General features: G+C 40.6%; 1 protein-coding gene across 1 annotated transcript in view; it reads right to left on the bottom strand.

The window, feature by feature from the left end:
- Positions 1 to 21,297, bottom strand: part of LOC129624244 (ATP-binding cassette sub-family C member 4-like) — a 234,862-nt gene that overhangs the window by 188,975 nt on the left and 24,590 nt on the right. The window contains 4 exon segments of the mRNA XM_055541905.1: positions 8,856 to 9,019; positions 10,035 to 10,124; positions 17,320 to 17,498; positions 17,501 to 17,540. Coding sequence (XP_055397880.1) covers positions 8,856 to 9,019; positions 10,035 to 10,124; positions 17,320 to 17,498; positions 17,501 to 17,540 — 473 coding nt within the window.

Here is a 21,297-nt window from a genome sequence, read left to right as displayed (position 1 = left end):
TTTTGGAATCTCAAGGGCAACATAACCGGGAGGAAACACACACACACACACACACACACACACTATGCACCTAACCGCAGCTGCCAGTGGAGAAGTAGCCCAGATACTCGCATCCACTACCAACAAGTGTGGACTGGACAGGGAGGCACAGGCTGCATAATCAGTGCTTAGGAAAAGGACCAGGCCTCAGTGCCCTGAGGACAATCTGAGGGAGTTAACATGAGATAGAAACCCAAACTGTGAGATTGCCAGAGAGAACAAAAAAAGAGAGAGAACTTTCCCACAAAAGGCTCTAACGCACAGCCTGGCCTGCACACAGAACAAAGGATTGAGCTAACACCAAAGAAGAGTTAGCCAGCCCCCCAGCCTTCCCCACCCTCCCTAGGCAGAGAGGCAGGTGTGTGACAGCCAGAGCTGCAGGGCAAGGGGCTGCTGCAATCTCCACCCCAGGGACTGGCATCCTCCATCAAACTGTCAGCAGGCTCCCAGTTGCTAACCACGTCCTCCTGGGATCCTGGATGGTTGACACCTGCCAGGAGTGTCGCAACCTGAGATCAGCTCCCCAGAGGAGACACATCTCTCACATGGCATACCTGAGATGGTACTCTGGCGGCACACCCGGGACACCAACCAGCCAGGACCGGGGAGGTGATTAAGACACACAGCCCACCTGGGACAGTGCACTCACCAAGCACCTGGTCACCTGAGCTGCTTGGACCTGGGAAGGGCACAAAATGCACATCCAACTGACTCTGTGCCCTTGTGGAGTACCCAAGAACCTGAATGGCTTAGACCTGGGAAATGCCCGAAAAGGAAGTCCCACTTTGGACAGTACCCCTGCAGAGCACTCTGGAGCCTGAGCAGTGTAGACCCAGGAAGCACATGCGACCTGAGCTTTGGTAAACCCAGTGTGGTCCTTACACTGTGAACATTCCCCACACATGCCTGAGAAATCAATTTGTATTGTCCCCACCCGCCCCCCACAACACAATTGAACGAGTGAGCCTAAATAAGTGACCACCTTTGCCCCCTTGTATCAGGATGGAGATTAGACACTGAAGAGACTTGCAAACAGAGGAAGCCAAAATAAGCAAAGAAAAGGGAACTGCTCTGGAAGTGACAGGTGCAACAGATTAAAACCCTGTAGTTAACATTGACTAAGCATTGGAGGGGGCCTATAGACCTTGAGAAGAAGTACAAGCTGGAACAAGGAACTATCTGAAACTGAACTGACCCCACACTGCCCACAACAGCTCCAGAGAAATTCCTAGATATATTGTTACTATTATCACTTTTTAATTTTTTAATTTAAGTTCCTTATTACTCCTTTTTATTTTTATAACCTATTATCTTGCAAAAAAGATCCTATTTTTAAAGCAAATTCACATATATATTTTTCATAATTTTGTGATTGATTTTGTTTTATAATTTTAATATTTTATTTCTGAGAGTCTAACCTCTACTCTAGATTTTTAATCTTTGCTTTTTGGTATTTGTTTTCAATTTTGTACCTTTAGGAATATAATCTTCAGTACCCATTTTCACTTAGGTATGTGAAATTACTGGCTGGCTTTATTGCTGACTCCCTTTTTGACACTCCCTTTTCTCCCCCAGGTCACCTATATCTCCTCCCTCACCTTTCTCTTATCTACTTAACTCTGTGAATGTCTCTGGGTGTTCTGGGCTGTGGAGAACACTTAGGGAATTGATTACTGGCTAGATTGCTCTCTCCCCTTTTGACTCCCCTTCTTTTCCTCCTGGTCACCTCTATCTCCCTTTTCCCTCTTCATGTAAGCCTGTGAACCTCTCTGGGTGTCCCTAACTGTGGAGAATTGTTTCACTATTAACCTAGATGTTTTATCATCTGTGTTATATGGATGGAGAAGTCTTGAGGCTACTGTAAGAATAAGACTGAAAGCCAGAGGGAGAAGGTTTAACTCCAAACCTTGAGAACATCAGAGACCTCCTGATTCTATGGAATATTAATAGACAAGAGCTCACCCAAAAGGATACATTCCTACACTGAAACCAGCTCCACCCAAGAGTTAACAAGTTCCAGAGCAAGCTGCTGCTGCTGCTAAGTCGCTTCAGTCGTGTCCGACTCTGTGCGACCCAAGAGATGGCAGCCCACCAGGCTCCCCCGTCCCTGGGATTCTCCAGGCAAGAACACTGGAGTGGGTTGCCATTTCCTTCTACAATGCAGGAAAGTAAAAAGTGAAAGTGAAGTCACTCAGTCGTGTCCAACTCATAGCGAGCCCATGGACTGCAGCCTACCAGGCTCCTCCGTCCATGGGATTTTCCAGGCAAGAGTACTGGAGTGGGTTGCCATTGTCTTCTCATCCAGAGCAAGCTATACCATTCTAATTCTCCAGTAAAACAGGAACACAGCCCTGAGCATTAAAATACAGGGTGCTCAAAGCCATGCCAAACCCATAGACACACTAAAACTCACTACTGGACACTTCTTGGCACTTCAGAGAGAAGAGACCCATGTCCATCCACCAGAACACAGACACAAGATCCCCTAACCAGGAAACCTTGACAAACCACTAGTCCAATCCCACCCACAGGGAGAAGGCTCCACAATACAGAGGAACCATGAACTGCCAGCAAACAGAAAGGGCACCCCAAACACAGCAATCTAAACAAAATGAAAAGGCAGAGACATATTCAGCAGGTAAAGCAACATGATAAATGCCCACAAAATCAAACAAAAGAGGAGGCGATAGGGAGTCTACCTGAAAAAGAATTCAGAATAATGATAGTAAAGATGATCCAAAATCTTGAAAACAAAATGGAGTTACAGATAAATAGACTAGAGACAAGGATTGAGAAGATGCAAGAAATGTTTAACAAGGACCTAGAAGAGATAAAGAAGAGTCAGTCAATAATGAATAATGCAATAACTGAAATCAAAATCCCTCTGGGGGGAATCAACACTAGAATAATTGAGGCAGAAGATAGGATAAGTGAAATGGAAGATAGAATGGTGAAAATAAATGCACAATACTGGATGCTTGGGGCTAGTGCACTGGGATGACCCAGAGGGATGGTATGGGGAGGGAGGAGGGAGGAGGGTTCAGGATAGGGAACACATGTATACCTGTGGCGGATTCATTTTGATATTTGGCAAAACTAATACAATTATGTAAAGTTTAAAAATAAAAGAAAAGAAAAGAAAGAAAAAAAAAAAGAAATGAAGCAGAGAGGAAAAAATAAAAAAATAATTAAAAGAACTGAGGACAACCTCAGAGACCTCTGGGACAATGTAAAATGTCCCAACATTCAAATCATAGGAATCCCAGAAGAAGAAGATGAAAAGAAAGGGCATGAGAAAATTTGAGGAGATAATAGTTGAAAATTTCCCTAAAGTGGGGAAAGAAATAGCCACCAAAGTCCAACAAACCCAGAGAGTGCCAAACAGGATAAACCCAAGCTGAAACACCACAAGACATATTAATCAAACTAACAAAGATCAAACACAAAGAGAAAATATTAAAAGCAGCAAGGGAAAAGCAACAAATAACCCACAAGGAGATCCCCATAAGGATAACAGCTGACCTTTCAATAGAAACTCTTCAGGCCAGAAAGGAATGCCAGGACACACTTAAAGTGATGAAAGAGAAAAAACCTACAACCCATATTACTATACCCATCAAGCATCTTATTAAAATATGAAGGAGAAATCAAAAGCTTTACAGACAAGCAAAAGCTGAGAGAATTCAGCACCACTAAACCAGATCTTCAACAAATGCTAAAGGATCTTCTCTAGACAGGAAACACAGAAAAGGTTTATAAACCCGAACCCAAAACAACAAAATAAATGGCAACAGTATCATAATTATAAATAATTACTCTAAATGTAAATGGGTTGAATGTCCCAATCAAAAGACAAAGACTGGCTGAAAGAATTAAAAACAAACCCCTATATATGCTGTCTACAAGAGACTCACCTCAAACCAAGGGACACATACAGACTGAAAGTGAAGGGCTGGAAAAGGTATTTCATGCAAATGGAGACCAAAAGAAAGCAGAAGTAGGAATACTCATATCAGATAAAATAGACTTTTAAAGAAAGCCTGTGAAAAGAGACAAAGAAGGACACTACATAATGGTCAAAGGACCAATCCAAGAAGAAGATATAACAATTATAAATATATATGCACCCAACAAGGGATTCCTGCATAGCTCAGTTTGTAAAGAATCTTCCTGCAATGGAGGAGACCCTGATTTGATTCCTGAGTCAGGAAGATCCTCTAGAGAAGGGATAGGCTACCCACTCCAGTATTCTTGGCCTTCCCTTGTGGTTCAGCTGGTAAAAAAAACCCAACTGCAATATGGGAGACCCAGGTTCAATTCCTGGGTCAGGAAGATCCACTGGAGAAGGGATAGGAGACCCACTCCAGCATTCTTGGGCTTCCCTTGTGGCTCAGCTGGTAAAGAATCTGCCTGCAACGTGGGATACCTGTGTTCAATCCCTGGGATGGGAAGATCCCCTGGAGAAGGGAGAGGTTACCCACTCCAGTATTCTGGCCTGGAGAATTCCATGGACTATAAAGTCTATGGGGTCACAAAGAGTCAGACACATCTGAGTGACTTTCACTTTCACTTTCATACACCCAACATTGGAGCACCTCAATACATAAGGCAAATGCTAACAAGTTCAAAAGGGGAAATTAACAGTAATACAATAATAGTGGGAAAATTTAGTACCCCACTCACACCTATGGATAGATCAACCAAACAGAAAATTAGCAAGAAAATGCAAACTTTAAATGATACAATGGACCAGTTAGACCTAATTGATATCTATAGGACATTTCACCCAAAACAATGACTTTCACCTTTTTCTCAAGTGCACACAGAACATTCACCAGGATAGACCACATCCTGGGCCATAAATCTAGCCTTAGTAAATTAAAAAAAAAAATTGAAATTATTTCAAGCATCTTTTTGGGTCACAACGTGGTAAGATTAGATGTAAACTAGAGGGGAAAAAAACTATTAAAAATACAAACATATGGAGGCTAAACAACACGCTTCTGAACAACCAGCAAATTACAGAAGAAATCAAAAAGGAAATCAAAATATGCATAGAAACAAATGAAAATGAAAACACAACAACCCAAAACCTATGGGATTCAGTAAAAGCAGTGCTAAGACAAAGGTTCATAACAATACATGCTTACCTCAAGAAACAAGAGAAAAATCAAATAAATAACCTATCTTTACACCTAAACCAACTAGGAAAAAAAAAAGTGAAGAACCCCAGGGTTAGTTGAAGGAAAGAAATCATAAAAATTAGAGCAGAAGTTAATGACAAAGAAAGGAGACTATAGCAAAAATCAACTAAAAGCTGGTTCCTTGATAAGGTAAATAAAATAGGCAAATCATTAGCCAGACTCATCAAGGAAAAAAAAAAGGAGAAGAATCAAATCAACAAAATTAGAAATGAAAATGGAGAAATCACAACAGACAACACAGAAATTCAAAGGATCATAAGAGACTAGTATCAGCAACTATATGTGAATAAAATGGCCAATTTGGAAGAAATGGATGAATTCTTAGGAAAGTACAACCTTCCAAAACTGAACAAGGAAGAAATAGAAAATCTTAACAGGCCAACACAAACATGAAAATCAGAACTGTAATCAAAAATCTTCCAACAAACAAAAGCCCAGGACCTGATGGCTTCACAGGTGAATTCTACCAAAAATTTAAAGAGCTAACACCTATCCTACTCAAACTCTTCCAGGAAATTGCAGAGGAAGGGAAACTCCAAAACTCATTCTATGAGGCCATCATCACCCTAATACCAAAACCAGACAAAGATGGCACAAAAAAAGAAAACTACAGGCCAATATCACTGATGAACCTACATGTAAAAATTCTCAAAATTCTAACAAAGATAATCCAACAACATATTAAAAAGATCATACATCATGACCAAGTGGGCTTTATCCCAGGGATGCAAGGATTCATTGATATTTGCAGATCAATGTGATACACCATGTTAACAAATTGAAAGATAAAACCTATATGATTATCTCAATAGATGCAGAGAAAGCCTTTGACAAAATTCAACATCCATTTATGATAAAAACCCTTAGGAAAGCAGGCATAGAAGGAATATACCTCAACATAATAAAAGCCATATATGATAAACCCACAGCAAACATTATCTTCAATGGTGAAAAACTGAAAGCATTTCCCCTAAAGTCAGGAAAAAGACAAGGGTGCCCACTCTCACCAGTACTATTCAATATAGTTTTGGAAGTTTTGGCCACAGCAATCAGAAAAGAAAAAGAAATACAAGGAATCCAGATTGGAAAATAAGTAAAACTCTCACTGTTTGCAGACGACATGATCCTCTACGTAGAAAACCCTAAAGACACCACCAGAAAATTACAGGAGTTAATCAATGAGTATAGTAAAGTTGCAGGAGTAATACACAGAAATCACTTGCATTTCTATACACTAACAGTGAGAAAACAGAAAAAGAAATTAAGGAGACAATTTCATTCACCACTGCAATGAAAAGAATAAAATACTTAGAAATAAATCTACATAAAGAAACAAAGACCTGTATATAGAAAACTATAAAACACTGATGAAAGAAATCAAACATGATATAAATAGATGGAGAAATATACCATGTTCATGGATCAGAAGAATCAATATAGTGGAAATGAGTATACTAACCAAAACAGTCTATGGATTCAATGTAATCCCTATCAAGCTACCATCAGTATTTTTCAGAGAACTAGAACAAATAATATCACAATTTGTATGGAAATACAAAAAACCTCAACTAGCCAAAGCAATCTTGAGAAAGAAGAAAGGAACTGGAGGACTCAACCTGCCTAACTTCAGGCTCTATTACAAAGCTACAGTCATCAAGACAGTATGGTACTGACACAAAGACAGAAATATAGATCGATGGAACAAAACAGAAAGTCCAGAGATAAATCCACACACCTATGCATACCTTATCTTTGACAAAGGAGGCAAGAATATACAATGGAGAAAAGACAATCTCCTTAACAAGTTTTGCTGGTAAAACACTGGTCAACTGCCTGTAAAAGAATGAAATTAGAACACTTTCTAGCACCATACACAAAAATAAACTCAAAATGGAGGAAAGATCTAAATGTAAGACTAGAAACTATAAAACTCCTAGAGGAAAACATAGGCAAAACACTCTGACATAAATCAATGAAAGATCTTCTATGACCCACCTCCCAGAGTAATGGAAATAAAAGAAAAAATAAACAAATGTGAACTAGCGAAACTTATATCTCTTTTACAATGAAGGAAACTATAAACAAGGTGAAAAGACAGCCTTCAGAATGAGAGAAATAGTAGCAAATGAAGCAACTGACAAAGAATTAAGCTTAAAAATATACAACCTGCTCATGCAGCTCAATACTGGAAAAATAAATGACCCAATCCAAAAATGGGCCAAAGAACTAAACAGAATTTTTTCCAAAGAAGACATAAAGAGGGTTAACACATGAAAAGATTCTCAACATCACTCATTATCAGAGAAATGCAAATCAAAACCGCAATGAGGTACCATCTCATGATGGTCAGAATGACTGCTATCAAAAAGTCTACAAACAATAAATGATGGAGAGGGTGTGGAGAAAAGGGAACCCTCTCAAACTGTTGGTGGGAATGCAAACTAGTACAACCACTCTGGAGAACAATGTGGAGATTCCTTAAAAAACTGGAAATAGAACTGCCACATGACCCACGAATCCCACTTCTGGACATATACACTGAGGAAACCAGAATTGAAAGAGACACGTGTACCCCAGTGTTTATCACAGCACTGTTTACAATAGCTAGGACATGGAAACAACCTAGATGTCCATCAGCAGATGAATGGATAAGAAAGCTGTGGTACATATACACAGTGGAGTATCACTCAGCTATTAAAAAGAACACATTTGAATTAGTTCTAATGAGGTGGATGAAACTGGAGCCTATTATACAGAGTGAAGTAAGTCAGAAAAAAAAAAAAACATCAATACAGTTTATTATTGCATATATATGGAATTCAGAAAAATGGTAACAATGACCCCATATGGGACACAGCAAAATAGACACAGATATAAAGAGCAGACTTTTTGACTCTGTGGGAGAAGGTGAGGGTGGGATAATTTGAGAGAACAGCATTGAAACATGTATATTGTCATATGTGAAATAGATGACCATTTCAAGTTTGATGCATGAAACAGGGCACTCAAAGCTGGTGCACTGGGACAACCCAGAGGGGTGGGATGGGAAGGGAGGTGAGAGGGGTGTTCAGGATGGGGGGCACATATATACACATAGCTGATTCATGTCAATATATAGCAAAAATCACCACAATATTGTAAAGTAATTAGCCTCCAATTAAAATAAATAGATTGATTTAAAAAATTAATCAAAACTGACTTTGTCCTTGGACACATAAATTAATGGAAACATTGAATTAAAAATAAGACATGAATATACATACTGGAAAAATCACTCTAACCCAAGCATAACAAAAATACATGCAGCTAAGATTGAGCCTGTAGAATTATTACTATTTAGTAATGTTTAAATAACTTCAATATAGGTACATTGTGCTCAAGGACACTCTACATATTCAGGTACAGTGCTGGGATGGTCTGGAAAACCCCATAACTTTTCCTGTTTCAGCTTAAAGCTGGAGCCACCACTGGCTAAACTAAGCCTGAAGGGTCTACAACACACACAAAGAAGAGATAAGAGAAGGCATTTTATTTTTTAAACAAAAGCATCCAACAGATTGTATTTGTCACCAAATATATGTTTCCTATTTTTAAAACCAATGTTTCACTTACCAGAGTGATGAAAACCACATCCCAAAGCAGCTTTGCAACAACAGAAGGAAAATGAGAACCACCATCCCAGCAAGACATGATATTCCTGTTTCCATCCAGAACAGGGCAGTCACTGCAATTGCCTGCAGTGGCCCCACCCACAGATAGTGCAAGAACATCATTACCTTAAAGAAAAAGATAAGCCTTCTTAGGATATTATAAAAAAACCACACAAGTAAGGACACAGTATAGAAATAATATGCTTGTAAGGAAGATACAGGAACCAAAACAGAAATGATTACAGTGGGTTTTAAACCTGCTAAAGCAGAAATCCACACATCCACCCCAGATGACACTGTTCTGGGACAGCACAGGACTGGCCAGGGAGAACACAACCAGCAGCACTGGGAGGAAGATCTGAATTTTATCCACAGCACAGATGAGCACAGGGTTTCCCCAAATTCTCTGTTCCAAAATTCAGCCACCATCTCCCCAAGAGATCCTATTTTATGGTACCTACTACTCTCTCCAGTTAGTACTTAAGTATTTACCTCCCTGACAGGCTGTGGCTTTTGGGGGGCAAAAACTAAGCCTAATTTACCCCTGAAACTGAGTAGAAGTCTTACTTCATGTTTGATGAATGAATACTTGAAGGAGAAGAGGTCTAGTGCAATACAGATCTGACCAACAGCTACAATGCCCTGGGTAATGTGATTTATTCATAAAGTAAGTGGGAAAAAATGTGAGGGGATGACAGAGAGTAGGTTGTATTTGGCTGAGGACCACACACTTGGCATTATTCCTTACAGGCTCCCTATACAGCAGGCACTGAACAGGGAAAGAACAACCCCTGCCCTCCAGGCCTTCATCATTCAGAGGAGGAGGAAGACAGCCCAGCAACACCAACACCATGTGCCAAGAAGGGCCACACCAGGGGGACCCCTAGGGACACTAACCAAGCTGGGAAAGAATCTTGCTGCCTGTCTATTATTAGAAAAACAGAATTCTCATCCACAGGACAACACACATTGTTACATCTAAATTGCACACAGAAGAAATGAGAGTTGGATAAAAGGGACCCTTGTTTTAGGTCCTCAACAAAACCCTGGCTGACACCAAACCCTGGCACCTGGCATCACAATAAGCTACACTCAGCAAGAAGGATGGGAAACGGAAGAGGATCCCTCAAGGGAAGCTTGCCTGATCAAACCTGTTCACATTGTTGGACAGGAGGCTGGCTATCTGGCCTGTGATGGTCTTCCCCATGGCCGAGCTACTCAGACGAAGTACCTAGTGAGAGAGAGAAAGATACAGAGAATTGGATTGCTAAGGTGATACGAAGTCAATCTTCAGATCAGATCAGTCGCTCAGTCCTGTCCGACTCATTGCGACCCCATGAATCGCAGCACTCCAGGCCTCCCTGTCCATCACCAACTCCCAGAGTTCACTGAGACTCACGTCCATCGAGTCAGTGATGCCATCCAGCCATCTCATCCTCTGTAATCCCCTTCTCCTCTTGCCCCCAGTCCCTCCCAGCATCAGAGTCTTTTCCAATGAGTCAACACTTCGTATGAGGTGGCTAAAGTACTGGAGTTTCAGCTTTAGCATCATTTCTTCCAAAGAAATCCCAGGGCTGATCTTCAGAATGGACTGGTTGGATCTCCATGCAGTCCAAGAGTCTTCTCCAACACCACAGTTCAAAGGCATCAGTTCTTTGGCACTCAGCCTTCTTCACAGTCCAACTCTCACATCCATACATGACCACAGGAAAAACCATAGCATTGACTAGATGAACCTTTGTTGGCAAAGTAATGTCTCTGCTTTTGAATACGCTATCTAGGTTTTTCATAACTTTCCTTCCAATTAGTAAGCGTCTTTTAATTTCATGGCTGCAGTCACCATCTGCAGTGATTGTGGAGCCCAGAAAAATAAAGTCTGACACTGTTTCCACTGTTTCCCCATCTATTTCCCATGAAGTGATGGGACCGGATGCCATGATCTTCGTTTTCTGAATGTTGAGCTTTAAGCCAACTTTTTCACTCTCCTCTTTCACCTTCATCAAGAGGCTTTTTAGTTCCTCTTCACTTTCTGCCATAAGGGTGGTGTCATCTGCATATCTGAGGTTATTAATATTTCTCCTGGCAATCTTAATTCCAGCTTGTGTTTCTTCCAGGCCAGCGTTTCTCATGATGTACTCTGTATATAAGTTAAATAAACAGGGTGACAATATACAGCCTTGACGTACTCCTTTTCCTATTTAGAACCAGTCCGTTGTTCCATGTCCAGTTCTAACTGTTGCTTCCTGACCTGCATACAGATTTCTCAAGAGGCAGATCAGGTGGTCTGGTATTCCCATCTCTTTCAGAATTTTCCACAGTTTATTGTGATCCACATGGTCAAAGGCTTTGGCATAGTCAATAAAGCAGAAATAGATGGTTTTCTGGAACTCTCTTGCTTTTTCGATGATCCAGCGGATGTTGGCAATTTGATCTCTGGTTCCTCTGCCTTTTCTGAAACCAGCCTGAACATCAGGAAGTTCACAGTTCACATATTGCTGAAGCCTGTCTGGAGAATTTTGAGCATTACTTTACTAGCATGTGAGATGAGTGCAATTGTGCAGTGGTTTGAGCATTCTTTGGCATTGCCTTTCTTTGGGATTGGAATTAAAACTGACCTTTTCCAGTCCTGTGGCCACTGCTGAGTTTTCCAAATTTGTTGGCATATTGAATGCAGCACTTTCACAGCATCATCTTTCAGGATTTGGAATAGCTCAACTGGAATTCTATCACCTGCACTAGCTTTGTTAGTAGTGATGCTTTCTAAGGCCCACTTGACTTCACATTCCAGAATGTCCGGCTCTAGGTCACTGGTCACATCATCGTGATTATCTGGGTTGTGAACGTATTTTTTGTACAGTTCTTCTGTGTATTCTTGCCATCTCTTCTTAATATCTTCTGCTTCTGTTAGGTCCATACCATTTCTGTCCTTTACCGAGCCCATCTTTGCATGAAATGTTCCCTTGGTATCTCTAATTTTCTTGAAGACATCTCTAGTCTTTCCCATTCTGTTGTTTTCCTCTATTTCTTTGCATTGATCACTGAAGAAGGCTTTTTTATCTCTTCTTGCTATTCTTTGGAACTCTGCATTCAGATGTTTATATCTTTCCTTTTCTCCTTTGTTTTTCACTTCTCTTCTTTTCACAGCTATTTGTAATGCTTCCCCAGACAGCCATTTTGCTTTTTTGCATTTCTTTTCCATGGGGATGATCTTGATCCCTGTCTCCTGTACAATGTCACGAACCTCATTCCATAGATCATCAGGCACTCTATCTATCAGATCTAGTCCCTTAAATCTATTTCTCACTTCCACTGTGTAATCATAGGGATTTGATTTAGGTCATACCTGAATGGTCTAGTTGTTTTCCCTACTTTCTTCAATTTAACTCTGAATTTGGCAATAAGAAGTTCATGGTCTGAGCCACAGTCAGCACCTGGTCTTGTTTTTGCTGACAGTATAGAGCTCCTCCATCTTTGGCCGCAAAGAATATAATCAATCTGATTTCAGTGTTGACCATCTGATGATGTCCATGTATAGAGTCTTCTCTTGTGTTGTTGGAAGAGGGTATTTGTTATGACCAGTGCATTTTCTTGTCAAAACTCTATTAGTATTTGCCCTGCTTCATTCCGTATTCCAAAGCCAAATTTGCCTGTTACTCCAGGTGTTTCTTGACTTCCTAGTTTTGCTTTCCAGTCACCTGTAATGAAAAGGACATCTTTTTTTGGGTGTTAGTTCTAAAAGGCCTTGTAGGCCTTCATAGAACCATTCAACTTCAGCTTCTTCAGCGTTATTGGTTGGAGCATAGACTTGGATTACTGTGATATTGAATGGTTTGCCTTGGAAACGAATAGAGATCATTCTGTCGTTTTTGAGATTGCATCCAAGTACTGCATTTTGGACTCTTTTGTTGACCATGATGGCCACTCCATTTCTTCTGAGTGATTTCTGCCCGCAGTAGTAGATATAATGGTCATCTGAGTTAAATTCACCCATTCCAGTCCATTTCAGTTCGCTGATTCCTAGAATGTCGACATTCACCCTTGCCATCTCTTGTTTGACCACTTCCAATTTGCCTTGATTCATGGACCTGACATTCCAGGTTCCTATGCAATATTGCTCTTTACAGCATCGGACCTTGCTTCTATCACCAGTCACATCCACAGTTGGGTATTCTTTTTGCTTTGAACCCCATGAACAATATGAACAGTATGAAAAGTAAATCTTATTACATAGCAAAATGGAGTGTGTTTTCGTGGGGTCTTGAGCGGTGCTAGGACCAAGAGAATGACCCTGAACAGCAGGGCTCTAGGACCTACATTCATCTTTTGTCTCCTCAATGTGGCAGCAGCCCTGCCCACAAGAACAACAAACGGAGGAGCAGGAGGTTTAAGCAAAATCCTCCATCCTGCTTCTCAATGAACTTGAACCTGCCTGAAGAATAAAGAAACGTTGATTTAGACTTAAGAACAAACCAAAATAAATTTCAGCCAAACTAGATGAGAGTGGAAAGGTTACCTTAAAGAAAGAAATTAGAGGACTTGGACAGACTATAATCTGTATTCGATTATTAATTCTGTGTGTGACCTCATTTAAACACTTTGGGCTTAGTTTATTCATTCTGAAATGAGTGAGTATAATGTTCAAAACACTGTTCCTGTGAGGAACATCTGTTCTTAATGCCAGTCTGCTGACTTTACAAAAAACACAGCCTCTGCTTCACAATTCCTTTATTTGTTAAGAAAAATGCCATAGAGATCTGAGGAACCTGAACAGACACCATGAGCTGCTTCAAAGACCACCAATTGGATCCAAACAGAGTCTCATGGTCCATAAAACTTTTGCGTTTAGTCCTCAGGTTAAACAGAAAAATCAATGATAAAGTGGGGATGTAAAACAACGTAGCTGCCATAGAAGACAGTACAGCCCTTCCTCAAAAAACTAAACACAAAATTAGCATAAAATACAGCAATTCCACTTCTGGGAATATACTCAAAAGAACTGAATGTATGAACTTGAACAGATATTTATACACTTGTGTTCAGAGCAGCATGATCACAATAGCCAAAATGTAGAAACAACCCAAATGTTCACTAACAGATGAATGAATACAGAGAATGCTGTATATACCTATAATGGAATATTATTCAGTTGTAAAATGGAATTAAATTTGACACCTGCTCCACCATCAATGAACCCTTAAGACATTTGCTACATGACATAAACAAGACATAAAATGATAAATATTTTACAGTTCCACTTACATGGGACACCAAGTCAAATTCAAAGATTAAAGTGGAATGGTGATGGCTGGTAGAGGTGGGGGTGGGGTGGCTGGAGAATTAGTGTTTATTGGATGGAGAGGATCACTTTGTGAAGATGAAATTCTGGAGATGAAGAGCAGTGTTGTTTCCTCGATGATCTAAATAATCCTAATGTCACTAAATTGTTGTTCAGTCACTAAGTCACGCCCAATTCTTTGCAATGCCAGGGACTGCAGAACAACAGTCTCCTCAGTCCTCCACTATCTCCTGAAGTTTGCTCAAATTCATGTCCATTGAGTCAGTGAAGGTATCTAAACACCTCATCTTCTGCCACCCCTGTGTCCTTTTGCCTTCAGTCTTTCCCAACATCAGGGTCTGTTCCAATGAGTCAGCTGTTCATGTCACTAATGTCACTAAACAATGTTCCCCAAATTAGTTAAAATTGTAAATTTTATATTATGCATATTTTATAATAATTTTTAAAAGTCAATGACCAAAAGCCAAAAGTAACTTTACCAAATTTGTAGAAATGACAAATCATTTTATTTATGACACATCCCGCAAGATCATTCAAAGTTCAGCTAAAAAGAGCCTAAAAATTTCCCAAAGGTCACATTGCAAAGTGTTAGTGGGAAGAGGAAGAAAAACAGGTGGACAACGGCTCACCTGTGCAGCAAACAGTGAGCTTTGCCTGAACCATGACCTCACACCTAACCGAAGGTTTTGACAGTGCAGTTCTGGTGAAATTTCACACATACTTATGCGAGCTAAGCATGATCTAGAAAGACAAACATCTAGCTAACTTGTGGAGAAATCTGAGTACTCATCTCCTAAACAGTGAAAGGTGCAAGAGAATAACAAATATATGATGGGGGACAATGAAGAACCCTGGCTAGAGTGTTCAGTCACCACTGCCATTTCCATGTCACCCAGGAGGAAACCAGCTCATGTGCCAAATACACACAGTGAGATGCCAGGGGCCCTGGGTTCATACAGTGCTGAGATTAACAAGAGTCTGCTCAAGGAAAGATGAGGAGAAGACACTTTACATTTTGCCAAGAAAAACATTCCTAAGAAACAGAAGCTCTAGATAAGCAGTATAAGTAGCAACTAGGTAATAGAAGCGATAATTTCAATTTAAATTGTTTGGTTTTAGCTTTTGATTAGGATTTTATCTTTTAATAAAAATTATATGTATTAAGGTGGACAATATGATTATTGTTCGGAGAAGGCAATGGCACCCCACTCCAGTACTCTTGCCTGGAAAATCCCGTGGATGCGGGAGCCTGGAAGGCTGCAGTCCATGGGGTTGCTAAGGGTCATACATGACTGAGCGACTTCACTTTCACTTTTCACTTTCCTGCATTGGAGAAGGAAATGGCAACCCACTCCAGTGTTCTTGCCTGGAGAATCCTAGGGACGGGGAACCTGGTGGGCTGCCATCTATGGGGTCGCACAGGGTCGGACACGATTGAAGTGACTTAGCAGCATGATTATTGTTAAAAATATACATTAGGAAATGTTTTCTGTAGTAAAACCAATTAACATATTCACACTTTATGTAGTTACCATTTTGTGTGTCTCCTGAGAACACTTAGGTCTTCCCTTTTGGTTCAGCTGATAGCCTCCAATGTGGAAGACCTGGGTTCGATCCCTGGGTTGGGAAGATCCCCTGGAGAAGGAAAGGCCAACCACTCCAGTATTCTGGCCTGGAGAATTCCATGAACTACATAGTCCATGGGGGCCGGAAAGAGTCAGCCACAACTGAGCGACTTTCACTTTCACACTTCCACTTGAGAACACTTCAGATCTACTCTCGCAGAAAAATTCAAGTATATAATACAATTAAATAAGGATGTTTTAAAGCAAATAACCCAGGGCAACAAGATACTGAGAAACAGTTTACACAGAGCCTTTCAACAGTTGACATGGTGTATCTTTGGCAATTTCTTTGTAAAAACACCTGAAATCCTAATTCCTTTTACACCAGCTAAGATCAGGGTAAGGTATGAAATAGTTGTGTGGCATTTCTCAATATAAAAATCACTGAACACATCAAATCAGGTCTTATTAAAACTTCTATAACGCATACTAAAGAGAAAAAGGAAACATAGTATTATGAGGATAACTTGAAAGAACAGCAACAAATTCTCTCCCAAATTACTAAAGACAATGGAAATGTTCAAGTTTTATCCAAAATATCCAATTATTGTCTTTAATGCCAATAAAACAATTGTAACTATAGCATATAGCATATAGTGAGTCTGTATTTAGCCTGTTATATTTATATTTTTCTTTAGTTAACACAATTATACTGAATGTGATTAAATGGGCCATTGAAAAATATAATCATTCCCTTTCCCAAATCCATTCTGTTCTCCAAGATTTAATTTTATGGATCCAATCCTGAAGTTCACATTTAAATACAGCTTTGAAAGTTTTAATGAACAACAACAACAACAAAATTTCCAGAAATACCACTATGAGAATTAGGCATAAAAATGTTAAAAATCAATGGGATACCTTTGATACTTTAATTTTTAATTAGATTTTTATTACAGATTTAGTGGATATTATGCAACAGTGGATATTGTGTGGCTTAGTTCAGTTCAGTTCAGTCGCTCAGTTGTGTCCTACTCCTTGCGACCCCATGAATCGCAGCACACCAGGCCTCCCTGTCCATCACCAACTACCAGAGTTCACTCAGACTCACGTCCATTGAGTCAGTGATGCCATACAGCCATCTCATCCTCTGTCGTCCCCTTCTCCTCCTGCCCTCCAATCCCTCCCAGCATCAGAGAGCTTTTCCAATGAGTTAACAATTTGCATGAGGTGGTCAAAGTACTGGAGTTTCAGCTTTAGCATCATTCCTTCCAAAGAAATCCCAGGGCTGATCTCCTTCAGAATGGACTGGTTGGATCTCCTTGCAGTCCAAGGGACTCTCAAGTCATAAAAGGTAGCCCTGATCCAATCTCAGTAGAAAACTTTTTATTATATATTGGAAAATCAACAACAACAACAAAAAAAAAAACTTGGTGTAAATACCAAGCATCTCCAGTAAAGTACAAATGATCCCAGTTGCAAAATTTTTAGTTTACAGAGAACTTTCCCTAAATGTTCCTGATCCTTCAGGGGAGGTACACACTGTGGAACCGAGTGACACTTACCTTGACGTAGATCATATGGCACAGGGCTACTCTCAGCCTCATCCCCACATGCTGAATATGATAGAAGTACAAGTGGTGCAGAACAGCCCACACCAGCACGCTGGTGCTCAGCCCTGCCGCGTAGCCATAGGCTTCATGCAAAGCAGCTGAATCCGTGTGATTGGAGTTTTCAACATAATCATTTTCCCCAAAAATAGGGGCTGAACGATTTTGGTGCCTTCCTAAAAGAAAAAAAAAAGGCTTAATTAGAAATGCAAGCTCTACCAATTTTCTTAACACAAGCTTTACTTTTACCATTAGTGTATTAAAAGGGCATTTTTGGCAAAACACTACATTTATGAATCACCTGAAAAGAAAATATCTATCTCCTATTAGACAAACAGACAATAGTTTTAACCTTAAGCCAAAATTTTACATTCAAAGACAATGAAGCCTTAGTACTTCATACTCACTACACTCTAGAAGTTCAATAAATACTACAACCAGTGCTTTAGAATGCATTTGGCAAAATAACAAGTTATTCTTAGGGTGCTGGTGCTAACAGTCAGGTCCAACTCTTTGTGACCCTGTGGACTGAAGCCCACCAGGCTCCTCTGTCCATGGGATTTCCCAGGCAAGAATACTGGAGTGGGTTACCATTTCCTTCTTCAGGGAATCTTCCTCACCCAGGGATTGAACCCATGTCTCTTTATGACTCCTGCATTGCCAGGCGGGTTCTTTATCACTAGCACCAGAAAAAGGGTAAGAAATTTGCTTCCATACTAACAAGCTCTGCTGGCAGTCCATCCCTGTTCCCCTGCTATTTCAACATCTCAGCCTAACAGAAAGTCAAAATGGTTCATGTGTGGGAGACACACTCTTATCACCTTCTTAAGAATATTTATGAACTGAGACACTGGGACAAACGCATTCACTTGTACCCACCCCAAACTTCACACATCAGTACAACAAGAAAACAGAGCCCAGACTCTGTTGGAACATCATAAAGAAACCAGGCTGGGGAGGTTCTCAGGTTCTCAGCCCTGAGGGACACTGTGTTAATATGTCTGTACCCTCTAGAAGCTGGGCTGTCCCTTGGAATCAAGCTAAAAAACAATTTTTGTCCATGGTTTGCCATCAGCCACTTATTGAAGGTGCTGGTTTGGAAGAAATGTTACCAGTAATCTCTTCCCTAAGGCAAAAGTTAAAATCCTAAACCAGTGAGGTGGGGGACACTGAGAATCTCCCTGGAGTAAGACTTAGGGAAAGCAATTTTCTTTCCCAAAACTAAAGGTAGAAAACTGCAACACTTGCTCACCCTGCCAAATGGCCACTCCACCCCACAGCCTACTTCTTTCCTCTAGTCACCCCTTGAAGGTCCCCTTCTCTCCCATCAAAGAAAACCAAACACTCAACACAAATCCAAGTCATCAAAAGTAAATTCCATGACCCTCAACATCATTTCCTCCACAGACTTCTCGAAAGACAAAATGTCAAAACTTTGGAAATCTTTCAGGAACTTGACTTTGGAGCAAGCTTTTCCTTTTAAGCAATCCTTCCTTATTAACAGAGACAGGATAAGCAACTGACAGGTTTTCCTTGATAGCACTCTTCTGTCTGTCTGAAGTTGTGGAAAGGATATGCAAGAGGAAGAGAAGAAGAATCCCAAACAACAAACACAAACAAAACTAACAAACATTTTCTGCTCAACAAACTAGTGCCTGATGAGGATATATAGAAAAAGCTGTCCCCATTCCTCAAATGGATGTAACATTAAACCCCAACACTCCTCTCTTGTTCTGCACCCACAGGTTCACAGGCTACACCAACTGCCTCACCTTCCAGAAGGTAATAGAAAGCTTCATCTATTACAGAGAAGAAATCACTGTTAAGCTAAAGAATTATGCATAGGATGATCAGATCAGAGTAAGAGGATCCATTCTCAAGAACACAAAGTTTCACTGTTACATTTCCAGCAAGCCCTATCATTCACCCCTAGAGGTTCTAAGAGCTTATGGAAGAGCCCCTCAGATTGTACAGTGTAAAACAGACTTTGTATAGACTTCACTGAGATAGAAATATGTAGACTCACACAGAGAAACAAGAATGTCAGCCCAGGTATGGCTGAGGGCAGTCCAGTACTGCAGCCTGCAAACCTGGGGCTCTCCATCAAGCCCAGCACTAACACCTGCCATCCCAAATGGTCCTAAAACATGATTTTCTTAGAAAATCATTGTTGCCTGTTACTCAGCTCTCCTTTTGACCCTGATACTGTTCTAATTACAGTAAGTGTAATGTCACCCACCAAAGAGAATACTGATAGATGCAACAAATTCACCAAAAAGTAGTATTAAATAAAGGCACCTCATTACTATCTGATTGGATTTTTTCTGATGAGAGATAGTATTTAATAACCCAGTTGAGCAGATAGCCTCATTAAGGAGTAATGCCATGGACTTTCCTGGTAGTCCAGTCGTTAAGAATCTGCCTGCAAATGCAGGGGACACAGGTTCCATCTCTGGTCAGGGAAGATCCCACATGCAGACATGCAGTGGAGCAATCAAGCCTGTGCACCACAACTACTGAGCCCATGTGCGCTGACTACTGGAGCCATCACACCTAGAGCCTGTGCTCCGCAACAAGAGAAGCCACTGCAGTGAGAAGCCCGCACACTGTAACTAGAGAAAAGTCCTTGCTCAGCAGTGAAGACCCAGTGCAATCAAAATTAATTTTTTTTTTTTTTTAAAAAGAGTAAGGCCAGTGGTGAAAGACAGGGAAGCCTGGCATGCTGCAGTCCCTGGGGTAGCAGACACCGACACGACTGAGCAACTGAACAACAAATGCCAGTCCTGGTTCAGAGCTTCCACTCCTCTGTCTGCTCTTTTTTAAAATCTTGTTTATTTATTTATCTTTGACTTTGCTGGGTCTTCGTTGACACACACGGGCTTTTCCTTGCTGTGTGGGCCTTCTCTCATTGCGGTGAGTGAGGGCTACTCTCTAGTTGTAGCGGTCATGCTTCTGGTTTTGCTGGTTTCTCTTTTTGCAGAGCAGAGGCTCTAGAGCACACAGGCTTCGGTAGGTGCACCAAGTGGGCTCTGTAGTTGCAGTTTATGGGACCCAAGGCATGTGGGGATCTGAGTTCCTGGACCAAGGATCAAACCCATGTCCACTGCACTGGCAGGAAAATTCTTAACCACTGACCACTAGGGAAGTCCCTCCTCTGTCTGTTCTTGATCCTAATCCTCAACAAGTAAGGCATAAAACAATTGAGAAAATGTTTATTAGCAAGCTTGAAAATAACCAAATGAAAACCTTTTGGATAGCAGGAACAATATCAAAAATTGTTCCCATAAAGCCTTCATCTTTGACACCAACCTATAACCCAATGAATAGCCTTCCCACAAAACAACTGGGAACATAGTTCTTCTTCCTTCACAAGAATTCTGCATAACTGTAAAAGATATTTGAAACAGTCCAATATAATACCACAACAATCATTTCAAAGTTCTAAGAGAGTCTCAGAGTCTCTGAGGCAGACATCTCTTGGTGGAGTCCTTGTTAGTTAACCTCCTGTAAGCCCTTGACATTCTGGCTCACCTCTTGCTTCTTAGGGGAACTTATAGTTTCTCCACTACATTTTCACACTACTTGAAGTGTTTCTGGCCCAATTCTACCATCTTCAAGAAAAATTGAGTAACTCCCTGAGATGGCCCAAGCCACCACCTTAAATACCATCTCCATCTCATATGTGTAGGGACACAAATGAGAAGTTAATAGGAAAAGCAGCTAAAATTAAAATGGCTGGGTTTGTTACAGAGATTTAAGTATTTTCCATTGACAAGATTCTTCTGTGATTTAGAGACATCCTTCTCTTTTGGTACTGGGAGGAAGACACCTTTACAAATGGAAACTTCCTTCATCAATGTAAATGTCCCTCACAGAAGGGTAACTTCTGCTCTGTCTTTACAGTTTCTCCTGTCTATTTCTCAAAAAAAAAAA

The sequence above is a fragment of the Bubalus kerabau genome, chromosome 12, assembly GCF_029407905.1.
Source record: "Bubalus kerabau isolate K-KA32 ecotype Philippines breed swamp buffalo chromosome 12, PCC_UOA_SB_1v2, whole genome shotgun sequence".
Classification (NCBI taxonomy): domain Eukaryota; kingdom Metazoa; phylum Chordata; class Mammalia; order Artiodactyla; family Bovidae; genus Bubalus; species Bubalus kerabau.
Note: the sequence above shows the minus strand (reverse complement) of the source record. Positions and strands in the feature narration are given on the sequence as shown.